Below are 15,113 nucleotides of genomic sequence, written 5' to 3'. Positions count from 1 at the left end.
ACTCATGCTGTTAAAAATAAGACTCCTGAGGAAGCATGGTCTGGTCGCAAACCTCGGATCAACCATTTGAAAGTTTTTGGCTCTTTAGCTTTTGTGTTGATTCTTGATGCCAAGCGCACTAAGTTGGACTCCAAGAGTCAGAAGCTCATGTTTACAGGGTATAGTGACAACCATAAGGCTTACTGACTGATTGATGTACTCTGATCATCTTATATTCAGTCGTGATGTTGTCTTTGATGAAGAACGAGGACCATTTCAGCTTTCCTCGTCTCAGCAGCATTCTGAGGATCAGCCTTTGAAGGCTTCTAACTTAGGTATCTGTCTTCCATTCGGTTCACCTGATGGGAGGGATGATGCAGATTCTGTATTTGATGATGCACTACCTGAGTTTCCTCCAAAAGATGCTCATCTTCCTCCTCCTCCTGATCCTAATCCGTTTCCTCTTCCAATTATTCCTCCTGATCTTGATGTTGGCACATCTACTCTTCGGCCTAAATGGTGGGCTAAGACCATTAGTGATCTTCGTCCTGATGAGCTCATTGAGGGTAGAGCTTCTAGAAATAAGGGCAAACAACAAAACACAGTTAATTTTTCTCTTATGGCTAACATCCACAGTATCTATGAGCCTCAAACATATGTAGAGGCCAAAGGGATTCCAGAGTGGGAACAGGCAATGGATGCTGAGTTCCAAAGTCTTCAGAAGAATCACACCTAGGTTCTTTCACATCTTCCTCCAGGGAAGAAACCCATTAGTTGTAAATGGGTATATAAGGTCAAGTATCATGCAGATGGTACCTTAGATAAATATAAGGCCAGATTAGTTGCTCGAGGATTCACACAGCGAGAAGGCATTGACTATGAGGAGACTTTTGCTCCTACTGCTAAGATGAGTACTATTCGTCTTCTTCTCGCCATTGCAGCTCAGTATGGTTGGAAAGTCCATCAGATGGACGTGAAGAGTGCCTTCCTCAATGGTGAATTGCAGGAAGAAGTCTACATGACGCAACCTCCTGGTTTCAAGATTGTCGGTTCAGAACTGCAAGTGTGTAGACTCCGGAAAGCACTCTATGGACTTAAACAGGTTCCTCGAGCATGGTACACAAAAAATGATCAGTACTTGGTTGCTCATGGCTTTCAGTGTAGTCCTTCAGACAGTAATCTGTATATCAAACACTCTAGTAATGATATTCTCTTTCTTGTTGTCTATGTGGATGACTTGATCATTACTGGGAATTCAGCACATTTGATTTCAGAAATCAAACAGGATTTGTGTAGCACTTTTGATATGACAAATTTAGGACTTCTTCATTATTGTTTGGGTGTTGAGGTTTGGCAGACTGATAGCAGCATCTTCCTTTCTCAGTCTAAGTATGCCAGAAGCTTGCTTGACAGGTTTCGAATGCAGGACTGCAAACCTGCTTCCACACCAATGGAGACTGGTCTGAAATTGTCAGCCAAGTTTGATTCTCCTCTTGTAGATGAAACACAATTCAGGCAACTAGTGGGCAGTCTCATCTATCTTACTGCCACTAGACCTGACTTCAGTTTTGCAGTGAGCTACATCTCACGCTTCATGACGCCCCCCAGGGCTGATCATTGGGTAGCAGCGAAGCGTGTCCTGCGCTATGTGAAAGGCACCTCGGATTATGGACTTCTTTACACTAGGAGTGATGATCCTAGACTCAGTGGGTTCACAGATTCAGATTGGGCAGGCTCAGTTGATGACAGGAAATCAACCTCTAGATATGTGTTCGATTTGGGATCTGATGCAGTCACCTGGACTAGTAAGAAGCAGTAGGCAGTGGCTCTCTCTTCGAGAGAAGCAGAGTATAGAGGAGCCGTTAAGGTAGCTTGTGAGGTGGTTTGGCTTCGCCAGATGCTTCGAGATATGCAAATATCTCAAGTAGGTCCGACTCCCTTGTTTTCGGACAATCAGGGAGTTCTCAAACTTGCCAATAATCTAGTCTTCCATGAAAGAACCAAACATATAGAACTTCATTGTCACTACATTCGACAGTTGGTTGAAGACGGATCCATTCAGTTGCTATATGTTCCTACCTCGGAGCAGTCAGCAGATATTTTCACCAAACCCCACTCCAGATAAGTTTGTAAAATTCAGGGGGTTTATTGGTGTAGTTGATAGATTGAGCATTAAGGGAGGGTATTAGAATAATACTTTATTATTTTATTATTAATGCTCAATATTGTAAACTTAGTGTAAATATCTTAATAAGATCTTGCTCGATCTTATTGGTAGTTTCTTTTTAGAAACTTGCCCTCTTGTAATTCTTTGTAATCCTATTTATTGAGTGTTTGCTCATTGTTAATATCATCCAATTTTTTACCAATTACTTGCGTAATAATTATGAGTAGATATTATAGTAAACGTAGTATTATAACTCTATTAATGTTCAGACTTAGTGATTGTGTACTAGCAGAATTTTGAAAAATAAAGCATAAAAGGCATATCTAGAGAGAGACTTAGAATGAGAAGAGCCAGCGGTAGGGTGAAAAAGACTTTAAATGTTGAGAAGCCTTTGTTAGACGATTTATTTATTACAGACATGACAGGTTCTACCAATATTGCTAAGATTAATCGTAGGTCTTGAACCTGTCTATCTGCTTTCTATCCAAATATTTGGTTTAGTATATATAAAAAGTGATATCAGAATCTGTGAATAAACAATCCAATGTATCTATATTGATGCTTTGGAATTCTTGTCTTTGGTTAAGCTTATTGGCTTGCTGTGTTCTTACTTGAATACGACTAATAATTTCCCGAATTTTGCACACAAATGAAATTGAAAGGGTTAAACACCTACAACAAAAAACTCCATCCTTTTTCCATTTTTCATTTTGTGAGAAGAAGATGAAGGAAGAGAGCAGTAGTGGGACTGAGAAAATAATAGTAGTATGAAGAAGACGAGAGCATAAAAATAAAAAACAACATCATTTGAAAAAGTTTATTATCCATTGTTTATTTGCACAAATCCTTTTGAATTTTTTTGAATTTTTTTCAAAATTTCAAATACTAATTTTTCCCTTTTTGTTTGTTTTATGTTCACACTTGCAGTTCTGTTTTTAGTAAAAGAAAACAATAGAGCAGCATTTAGGTAGTGAAGGTGAAGAAATTGAGATTCAACAAAGAATCCATATAGGTACTAAAGGTTCTTCTAGGTGTGGGAGTGTTCCAAGTAGTGTGGGTTCAAAACTTCAAATATTCCATTTGCTATTCTAAAAACTTACACAAAAGGTCTATTCAATCTTAAAATGCTCCTTTTGCAATTTGTGACTGCCATAAACAAAGACTAGAAAAAAAAGTTTATGTGGAAGTAGAGTTTGATTATAGAGGTAGCTAGACGATAGTTTATGGTTATCTTTTGTGCATAGGTGGATCGGGAGGAAAAATATTTGAAAAAATAACCCTAGCTGAGAAGGGCAAGGTACCGAGGTTGTTTATGGAGGGTGATGCAAGAAATAAGGGAATGCTAGTATATAGAGAATGGACTTTCAAGCATAAAAGTAGTATTACATAAACGAGTATATATAGCTATAAAATAGTTATGAATTTGGACTTACATGTTCCACATGAAACTAACAAATAACAAATAGTATCTAAATAGACTAACCATACCAAATTAAACAAACATTATAGGTAAATGATGGAATATCCAACATTCCCCCCTTATTACATCATTATTTTAAAGTATTGATAAGAGAATTCTGAAAAGTATCAAAGTTCACACTTTCAAGAGGTTTGGTGAAGATGTCAACACGTCGTTCTTGAGTAGGGAAAAATTGGAAAAGAATATTGTTTTGCTAAACATATTCTCGTATAAAGTGGCAATCAACTTCAATATGCTTAGTTTGTGTAGCGTCCTAAAATTGCGACACTTGCAATTTCGACTGCATTTCGGTCTTCACGATGGCGACGCAACACACAACCTGAATGGAGACCCCAAAACTTGCTCACGACACTAAAAACTGCATTTTTCATGCACCCTGGCCTGAACCTCCTTTGCACCCCGCTGTCCCGGAGGTGGGACCAGAGCGCCCAGCGCCCTGGTCCCTCAGGACCAGGGCGCCCAGCGCCCAGCGCCCTGGTCCTCCAGGACCATGGCGCCCAGCGCCCTGGTCCCTGGGTCCTATTTTGGGCCCGGTTTCCTAAGTGATATCGGGTCTTTTTGATTGCAATTTGGAAATATACTTCCCTGGTCGGCCTAAGGTCGGGAAAATCAGTCTATCAGCCCTAATTGACAAGTATATAAATGACATTTTTCTCTCTCATTTGGCATGAGGAGGATAGGTGTACAAAGCGTGGAAACTATACTCAAGCATTCAAGCATTCAAGCAATTGATCATTTCAAGTCTCCATTCAAGGCTAAGTGTTGCATTCAAGTCAAGGATTCAACCATTGAAGAGGAGATCACTTATTACATGCTACATACTACAACATACAACATCTAAACCTTCGCACATAAGGATACCAACATCCTTAGAACAAGGTATTAGTACTTGTTTTACATTACAGTCATTTACATTTACAGCTCTTGCTCATTTCTTGGTTAATTCCAAAACCGGGGTTTGACCTAAAGGCAAACCCCTAATCCCTAACCCCCCATCGTCTTCGCTTTTCTGTGTGTAGGTTGCAGGTACGCGGCTGAGATTGAAGATCTGGAATCCTTGTGCAGAGACGAACCGATCCCCCTTCGTTTCGCGGATTTTTCGGAGGACCGTGGCGTCGGGCGCCATCGTCCCGACAACTTTTTCTCAAATTTGCAGGACAGCGCCGTATCGACATTCTACTGCTAATTCCAGGTCCGCAGCTTCATCCTATAACCCGAACTCAGTTTATAAGCGAATCTTTATGACTTTCTATGTATTCTTAGCTTAATTTCCTTAACAACATTCTTTACAAAAGAGGGTAGCCTTGCTTTCCTAACCCTTGAAATTCATTTAGCATCCAATCTTACATTGTGTGGGATTGGATCTTATGAGTTTCAACCCCTCTTTTGAATGTAAAGTCTTCCCCCTAAGTGAAAACCCATCGAATCCTAGCGAACCTCCCTTCTCTCTCCTCGGAGTTAGAAGAGGGGAGACCAACTAGGGTTCGACAGCGATTTTCCGCTTTACAGTTTGTTCATAAAATACTGGGTTACAAACAAGCTTGAAAACAGGTGATTGTCACAATAGATAATTGTGGATTGATACTCCAAACCTTTCTTGTATGCGACATAGCCAAATTGTTTCACAAAGTGCTGCACAATATTTTTCTTCTATTGAAGAATGAGCAATTGTTGCTTGCTTCTTAATTCCCCAAGAAGTAGGACCTATCCTAAGAAGAAAATAAATCCATATGTGGATTTCTTTTCATCAACAAAACCTACGTAATCTGTATTTGTGTAACCTGTCAAGAAGAATTGATCACTCTTTTTATATTCCAAACCATGATTCATTGTAGCATGGATATACCTTAGTACCATCTTTGTTGCTTTCAAATGACATCTTTGGTTCTTGCATGAATTGTGAAAGATAATTAACAGTAAAATTGATATCTAGTCTAGTGTACAACAAATCAAACCTCCAATCATCTGTCGATACAAAGTTGAATTTACCTAGAGAGATGGATTAGAAATAGATAACTGCAGTCTTGATTCCACATGTGTAGACATGGGTTTGGAATCCATCTTTCTAAACTTTTCAAGCAATGTCTAGTCATATTTTCTTTGAGATACAAAGATATGGTGATTAGTTTGCCATAACTTTAAGCCAAGACAATAGTATAATAGCCCAAAATTTGTCATATCAAATGCCCTCTTGAGATCATTCTTGGTTGTCTCAACCACTATTTTTGAGCTGCCTACGATAACTAGGCCATTAACATACACATTGCTTATCACAATCTCCCCCCTCTTGTTCCTTGAGGTAGAGCTTTGGATCATATGGATGCCTACTAAATTCATGTCGTAGCAAATGCTCATTAATTCTGATATACCAAGCTCTAGGAGCTTGTTCGAGACTTTATCAAGTGCAACATATCCCTCTAATTGCGTCATATAAACCTCCTCTCTCCATGGAGAAAGGCAATCTATACATCCATTTGATATAACTTCCACCCAAATTGTGCAGCTAAAACAAAAATCATTTTGATGGTTTTAATCTATGTTGTGGGAGCATATGTTTCTTAATAATCAATCCCGTCTTTCTAGACATAACCCTTAGCTACAAGTCTAGCCTTATACTTATCTATATTGCCATCTTCCTTATACTTGGTCTCGAAGATTATTTACATTCAATTGCTTTCTTACCTAGTGGTAGATCGACAAGCTCCCAAGGCTTGTTTTACATTAAGGACATATACTTTGCATCCAGAGCCTCCTTCCAAGGCTTTGATTCTAGTGCTTCCTAAAAATTAGATGGTTCAAATTTATCAACTACTGAACTCATCACTGCTAGATTTACCTCATAGCGACCCATGCTGCGAGTCCTTGGTCTTGAACTTGAAGCGTCTAAGACTCCATCTAGCTTTGCACAATGAATGGTACTAGTATACCACTTTCACATAGTCCATGTGACATTTGTGGTTGTTGAGTCAATTTGATTATCAGAATTCTCATGTTTTTAATCCAAGTTGTAAATAGGAGCACTATCTAGAGCAGGTGATGATGTGGGAGAACTTAACTCACTCTTCTCATAAAAAATGACCTCTCTATTGATGTATATCTTCTTTGTGGTAGGATCCATAAGTCGATAGGCCTTTGACTCATTACTACAGCCAAGAAGAATACATTTCAAGGATTTTTCATTAAGTTTCTTTCTTTGTTGCTTAGGAATGTGCATGTATGTTGTGCAATGAAATACATGAAGATGAGAGATAGAAGGCTTAACTCTTGTCCAGGCTTCTTCTAGTGTGATGTCATCAAGTGCTTTGGTTGATGTGCAATTTAGAAGATAAACCACTTTATGCATAGATTCAATCCAATATGCATGTCACAAATGAGAATCCTTCAGCATGCTACACCATCTCCATGATGATGTGGTTATTGCCGTTAAACAACTCCATTTTGCTAAGGTGTGTATGTTGTAGTATGTTGATGACGAATTCCATTTTCCTTTAAGTAGGTTGAGAATTCTATGCTAGTGTATTCCCCCTCTCAATCTGACTAGAGGACACGAATATGATGATTTGTATCTTTCTCCACAAGAGTGCAAAACTCTTTAAAGTAGGAAAAGGCTTCATTTTTAGTCTGCAAGCAAAATACCCACATTTTTTTGTGTAATCATCAACAAAAAGATGAAAGTACTTGAAACCATTGTGACTAGGTGCCATGAGTACACACAAATTGGTATGCACCAACTAAATGTTGGCTTGCACAATGCTCACTACAATGGAAGGGTTCTCAATGTTGTTTTCCAACAAAACAATTAGAACATAAAGCACTCGACTTCTCAAGTGAAGGAATCCCTTTTACCATGTCTTTCTTACTAGGAGTAAGCATATAACCAGTGCTAAAATGACCAAATCAGCAATGCCATAACATGGAAAGATCATTATTCTTAGTCACCAAGGCTTGATTATTGCCAATTGTATCAAGCCTAAACATTTACCAATTTTAGAAGCACTTGAAACAATCTTTGAACTTTTAGACTTATCACAAATGAGGCATACCTTTTTATCATCACTTTTGTCAAATTCAATCCTCAAGTTGTGATCAAGATATTGATTGACAAAAAGGAGATTTTTGGTAAATCCTGGCACATATAAGACTTCCATGAGCCTACGATGATGTATGCCAAATTGTAAGGAGATTTCACCAATACATTGGATGTCATAAGTTGTGTCACCTCCAAGAGAAAATTTGGCATGATGGGGTTTCAATGGGAGAAACCACTCTTTTCATTTAGTCATGTGTTTTGTAGCACCTAAGTCCACATACCAAATAGAATTTGATTGTGAACTATCTTCACAAGTGTGGGTGGAAAATGCATACTCTCTTCTTGAGAGTCTTCTTCAACAATATGGCTATGTTGTTTCTCTTTGTTGTATTGCCACTTTGAAATGGCTTCTTTTGATGTGATTTGTTGTTGGATTATCCTTTGGCCAAGGAGTTGTACCAACAATTTTTTACATCATGTCCAATCCTTTCACAAACTGGACACTTCTTCTAAGATAGAGATGAACTACCAATTTTGGGAGGTTCACCAAAGTGCTTCTTTGGCTTCTTGCCTTAATGGTGTGTGGTCATTGCATGATCCTCCTCTCCATGTTCTTGGCTTAGTGACTCTTTTTTCTAAAGTAGATTCACTAGTTTCTCAAAATTGGGTGTTTGTTTTGTGACATTCAAAGCTGTCACAAACACTTTGTATTTGGAAGGTAGTTCTTGCAAGACAATGGGCACTAAGAAAGAATTCTCAATTGATTCACCCAAGGTTTGTAGCGAAGCTCTCAACTCAACAATCCTTTTGAGAAAGGATTCCAATTGTTCTCCATTTTTCATCTTTTGGCTATGTAGCTGACTTTGCAAATTCAGGATCTAGTTTTGATTCCAGGCCTCATGTTGTAGCTTGTCCCATGCATCTTTGGTTGTGGACGAGTCTCGGATAAAGGGTTGAACTTCATTAGACACGCTCAACATGATGATCAATTTAGCCTTTTCCTTGGCTTGATCAAATTTTCTTTGCTCATCAGCATCATTTGCATGTCATGTAGTGGTACAACCAACTACATGCCAAACTTCTTCAAACTAAAGTTGAGTTTTGAGTTTGGTCTTCCATGCGGAATAATTATTCCCATGCAACAACTGAGAATTTGGAAGAAAAAACTTTGGAGAACTGCCTGCCATTGTGTTATCAAAATAAAATGTTATCTTATCCTATTTCGCGTCACTTAGATCAATGATTTATCACAGAGGAGAGAATACTTTAGGGATAAAATTAACATTTTTAAGAAGAGAGTGAAGAGATATATACAAAATGTCTTTGAAACATAATCTTACAATGATTCATACTGAAGTTTCATATGTCTAGTTTCAAACAATGTTGAAAATGGGAGATCTAATACAAACTAAATCAACTTTCTGTTGGACACTTGGTTTTACTTTCCAACTCTCTGTCTCTTTGTGTCAAAGATTGTGCAAAGATATTCTCATTTCTAGTCAAGATAGGTCAGACCATGCACCTCAATTTAGGGCAAGTGTCACATGCAATGGGCGCATATATGACAGCCCCAGCTACTGGTGAAGCCTCAAATAAGCCAAGGTTACTGCTGCAGAGGTTGCTCTTAGTGCATATGACCTGTTAGGAGATGAGCAAGGCAGATTGGAGATAGGTTGCTAACAACGTATAAATAGCTCTGCACTTTGTAAGAGAATTGAGGACCTTCTTGTTCAGACTATAAAATTTGTTGCCAAGGCTAATCAAAGCCCAGCTGGTGGGCCCTACATGAGGATACACTCTGCTCAAGTTTATTACAACAAATATGAGGTCCAGAAAGCTTTTCAAAAACTCTGAAACCGTTTTCTCTTGAACACCCTTTTGCCAATTGCTCTGCATGCTCGCTGACCACCGCCTTCATAATTCCACTCACTATTAAAAAAATATAGAATTACAAAGCTGACACTAACACCGCTGGACACAAGATATAAACTCCCTGAATGACAGCTTAACAAGAAACCTATATGATACAAAAACTAGATATCTAACCAGCTAATCACATGCAGCTTGTTATCACATTCAATGATGTTATAACTTTTGGAATACAGGAGAGCCTCACTATGACATAAGACAAGATCCACCATATTGCAACCAAAAATACTAGCAAATGAAACTCAATCCTAAAACCAGATCATGTGTTTAGGCTTGCTCAAGCTAAAAGCCAAGCTCAACCTGTGTTCAAAGCATCACACATACACTGATACAAGCAATGGTAAGGGCAGACGTATGTATCGATCCCTCTTACCTGTAAAAAAGTGCAAAATGTTGAAACTTGCCAGATTTTGCCTGAACCATTTGATTCTTTCCTCTTATCTCACATTCAGATATGCTTGCATAGGTCTGTATGTGATCTTTCTCCACGCCCTTACAAGGATGAAAATGCATCTTTTGTTTGTAAAATATGGCTCATCTTATGTCCAAATGCCCTACACACAAGTCTGCATTATCAAATCACCACACTAGAGATCAGAACAACCTAGCTTTACACTACACACTGTTTTTGAAAGAATATTGCTAGACCAGACTCAGCATAAGTTGGCCTGGATCCTCTTTCACCCAGTTTATTGCTCACGCCCAGCAGATCACGAGATCACTCGCAACCTTAGGGACAGCAGGTTTTCATGCCACTATTTCGAAGTTTGGTGAGACTCCTACGCTTTGATACCATATCAGAGAATGGACTTTCAAGTATAAAAGTTGTAGTAGGTATATATAGCTATTAAATAGTTATGAATTTGGAACTTATAGGTTCCACATGAAACTAAAAAAAAACAAATAGTATCTAAATAGATTAACAACCTCTAACAAACTAAAACAAACAATAACAAATAAAATAAACAGTAGAAGTAAATGATGGAATATCCAACAGTATAGACTATGCAATCTAGTACGCCATTGCCTACCCAAACCATGGATGTTGAATCTCAAAGGGGAGAGGGTTTTACCAAGGGAAAGAAAAGGGCTACTAGTGTTGCAGAGATGTTCAATATGTAGGCATGAGAAGTTGCAAATTCTTTAGTTGCCAATTTTTTCTTTGTTCATGTTGTCCCATATATGGTACATTCTCTCTATTTCAAATAAATATTGAAAGTTACAAATTTTGTTGGTCCCTCATATGCCTCCTAGAAAACATAAACTACACACCAGCATCCTTGATAGAGAGTATTCTAGGGGGAGTTTAGTGATGGACATGAGACAAACTTGGTTGAGGATTGGCTACTCCCTTATCATGGATAGGTCAATTTATATTAGGATGCACACTTCCAATTTCTGATTTTGAAAGATGCATAGAGGAGGTTGGACCTCAATGTCATAGAAGTAGTCACCGGTTCAACACCTGTCTATAAGTAAGTTGGCATGATAATGGAGGGTTCTCAAAAACACATTTTTTGGACTCTACATTGTGCTCATGCATTGAAAAACATGGAAAGATTGGGTAAGAGTGTGGTGGCAGAAGTGAGAAATCTAAAGATGTTTATTTGCAACCATTCCACTTCACTTGTTTTCTTTAGAACTTTTTTGAGGAAAGAAACTTGTGGAAACTAGATATGACAGCTATTTTATTTTGTTAAAGAGGATGCTTGAGGTGCAAGAGCCTCTACAATTAATGATGGTTAATCTTGAGTGGGGTAGATAGCCAAAGATGAAAAATAGCTAAAGGAAGAAGTGTGAAGCAATTGATCCTTGACGATGATTGGTAGTCCACTAGAAGGTATGAGATTTTTTATTTTATTATTTTATTAAAAGTTTGCAAATTATAAATAATTTTGATCCTTTGTAATAGCATCAATCTTTGTCATTTGTGTCATTCTTTTTTGAAAATTTTGTTTGTAGATATGTTTGCTCCTTCATTTCACCTATTAAGCTGGTCATTGGATATGTTGATGTAGACTCTCCTAGTCTTGGAGATATTTTTTAGACATTTGATAACTACTTGGAAAGCAAGCAATTCATAGCAAAAATCTTGATTTGGGATTAATGAGGTGCATAGTAAGTCCCTGACTAGACAGTGGAACACCATGAATAACCCAATTCATATAGCAGCCTATGCTCTAAACCCCAAATAGTATGTAGTAAGGCCTAGTAGAGTGCCTCCTTTTGGTGATGAAGAGGAAAAAGAAAGCTCATGAAGGACCTTCGAAAGATGTATAGCAATGAGGAAACAATAGAACATAGTGGCTAGCTTTTGTCAATCTTTGGGGTCCAACATTTAGCAAACTAAAGGCAAGAACAAATAGAGCTACATTATCTTAAATGGACCCTATTGAATGGTGGACATGGCATGGCAAAGATGAAGCAAAATTGAGGATGCTTACCATTCGTTTCTTTTCACATATATCAATTTCCCTATTGTAGAGAGAAATTGGTTCACATACAACTTCATTTAGTCAATCAAAAGGGGCTTACCTCTCAATGAGAAGAGAAGTTAATGTCATGCATATTGCAAATTTTAGAATCAATAGACTCCTAAATATTGACAAACTCCAATTGTAGAGTGAGATGTTGACCTTGAAGATGCCACACATTGATCAGGAGGCACAATAGGGATTGGCTAAGGTTCCAATAAATAAGGGATCCCCTCATATTGGCAGTGATAGATTTAAACTCTAATTTTGAATTAGATGATAATAAGGCACGGGCATAGCAGCAGCTGATGTAGTTGTCTACATTTCGTCTTTTGCACTTTTAGCCTTTCCGCCTTCTAAATTTTATTGTTATAATGAATACTCAAATGATTAGACACTGAAATGTTGGTTATTTGTATGTCAACTCAAATGAATTCCAATTCAGCTCCAATTTTCATCATATTAGTTATACAATGAATATGGTGAATGCCTTATCATATGAATATTTGAAATTTCCTATATTTTATGATTTTCCCCAATTTTAATTGTCATGCCCTTTTGAATGCCCTTCCATCCCAGCCATCCTGAAAACATGCCCCCTTGTCCCCAAAATCCTTGCCCTAGAAAGTTGGTGGAACATAGGAATGAAGTAATCTGTTTAATACTATTGCTTGATTAAAGAAATGGTTGATGCCTACATTTATTGCATGATTGAGTTCTAAAAGCCCTCAATCCTAAATCTGTGGGAATAGAGAGCGATGGCAGCAGTTAAGGGAGTATGCAGAGCAACTAAATCTCTCTCCCTCCACTGGGAGCGTTGGGAGCTAGAACAAGGAGCCAGTAAGTAAAAGGGGGGATACACGATCTCATTGCTTCAATGAGGGGGCTTTGTGGTCATTTTTGGAAGGAAACACTGTTCTTTTTTGTCATTTTTAGTGAAGAGGAACAGAATAGGAAGAGAAAGAATAGCGGGGAAGGCTCGGAGAACAGAGATTTCTGGTAGTGTTCTAGATAGGGCTTAAAACCTGTGTTGAGTTGGTCTTTGTAAATAAAATCTGCTTTTTATGAATTTAAAATCTATGAAATAAATGTAAGTGTGTAAATTTTGATCTGTGTGAGTGTAAAGTGTTGGGCCACAGGTCTGGAAGCCCTGCCAGTCTTATTAGGTTATGGTGTGATTTATATTCTCTGGCTACACTTAATGCCTGAGCTATGCATGTCTATTCTAAACCCTAATAATGAAGCGGCAAGGAAGAAATTGTAGTTCATGTTCTCGTGGAAATACCCTGTAGCCAAGTCCTTTCAAGATTGGTTTCAAGCAGAATTTACTTTGACTCTTAGCCGCCTCTCTTGGTGGAGCCCGCTATTTGGGGACACTTGGATGATCAAAGATAGCTGCAACTAGTTATGGCACAGGGTGCAGTTGATGGCTTTAATATTTGTGAAAATGAAAATGCAAATATTTAAAGAAGAGCAACGTGGAAAGGGAGAAATCATAGTCCATTAATTTTAGTTTTTGTTTTTGTGGGAATGCAGTGTAGTCAAGACCTTTTGAGATTGGATCAAGCGGAATTTATTTGAACTCTTAGTTACCCTGTCTAGGAGAGGTTCCCTAATTGGGGTCACTTGGATGATCAACAAAGCTGTAGCCTGTTATGGCACAAGGTGCAGTTGAAAGCAACAAAGTTTTTGTGGAAATCAAATTGTAAGGTAATGTTTCGGGCAGGGATTCGAAGAGGCTCGGGCAATAAATGGCATCGAATTTAAAAGACAAAGATGCTGAATCGGTGTCTCTAGAAACAGTGGCTTGTAGTAGTCCCGGGAATCTTGGAAAGAGACCTATGTAGCCCTGTTTTAAGATTTTTGTCACTTTTTAGCGCCTTGAAGTAAATATTACATGCTCTGATGTTTAAATTATAAAAATCCAAGTAGATTTTGTACAATTTGTTTCCATTTGAGAAAGTGAAAGAAAGAATTCAGAAGCGACACATACCTGGATAGAGAGAAGTGGTAATTCTTCTTCTTGATATTGGCGGAGGGCAGGGATAAGTCTTCTGAAAACAGGTCTGTACTCAAACTCACTAATTTCCAAATCATGGAAATGGAGATTGGCAGAAGCTTCAAAAAACAGGATTCCTTCATCATTGCAGTCTATTTCCAGCCTTTTGTTCTCGTCTCCAAAGGCCAATCTCCCTGCCAATGGATAAAAATGCACCAAAATTGATGACAGACTGCTCTTTAACCTCTCAACTATTACATCAAACTCGTTACAAGATGTCTTGTAAAAGAGAAGCCTTTCAACCGACTTCATACCACGCCACATTAGATCAAAAGCAGAGAGAAACATTCTTCTGCTCTCTGTAGGCACAGCTGGTTTCACCGTGGAAACCCTCAGCACGTTTACTTGTGATAGGTCTTCCATTATATTGTTCAATCAAAGCCACACCAATGTTATCCAGAGCCTCAAATGATTCAAGTTAGAACTAGTGAAGCTAACCGCAGGAATTATCCCGTCCAAGTTCAAATGCAAGGATTCTAGAGACGTGCATTTCTGTGTTACTACTTTTCTAGACGATCTCTACCGACTGAAAGTTGTGATGGATTAATCTTAAAATGAATTGATTATGATATAAGCTCAATTGTACATTTGGTCTAAGGGGAGAACCCAAAAGCTTGAATATTAGGTACCCAAGAATTAAGGCTTCTGCAATGTGTTAGACTGACTGATTTGTATTTTCCGACAACTCATTAAAAATATAGGTGATCTGGTTGAATTTTGAAGGATATGTGGCACCAGCATCATCGGAGTTTATCTTGTATACTGCAGATTACATGACTAAACTAATTCTTACAATTTAAAAATAAAATAATTTATTTTTTTTAAGAGAGTTTAATTTACAAAGTAAAAATTTAAGAGGTGTTAGGTTAATTCTTAAATAATTATTTTTTAGATATATTTTAAAATATTTAATAGAAGATATTTAAAATAGGGGAAAAAATAGGTTAGTTTATAATTCATGTCTTAATTTTTGTCTTTTTTATTGTGTGTTTGTA

The 15,113-nt window shown here is 37.9% G+C and overlaps 1 protein-coding gene across 2 annotated transcripts in view; it reads right to left on the bottom strand.

Moving 5' to 3' along the window:
- The window catches only part of LOC131053334 (spermidine hydroxycinnamoyl transferase), a 44,029-nt gene extending 29,275 nt beyond the window's left edge, over positions 1-14,754 (bottom strand). For both annotated transcript variants that reach the window (XR_009107673.2, XM_057987922.2), the window contains exon 1: positions 14,053-14,754. Coding sequence is in view for 1 of the 2 variants with exons in the window: in XM_057987922.2 (XP_057843905.2) it covers positions 14,053-14,481 (429 nt within the window). In the remaining variant the exon portion in view is untranslated. The remainder of the gene's footprint in view (positions 1-14,052) is intronic.
- Positions 14,755-15,113: the final 359 nt, after the last annotated feature.

The sequence above is a fragment of the Cryptomeria japonica genome, chromosome 3 (genome assembly GCF_030272615.1).
Source record: "Cryptomeria japonica chromosome 3, Sugi_1.0, whole genome shotgun sequence".
NCBI lineage: Eukaryota > Viridiplantae > Streptophyta > Pinopsida > Cupressales > Cupressaceae > Cryptomeria > Cryptomeria japonica.
This window is presented reverse-complemented; position numbering and strand designations above follow the sequence as displayed.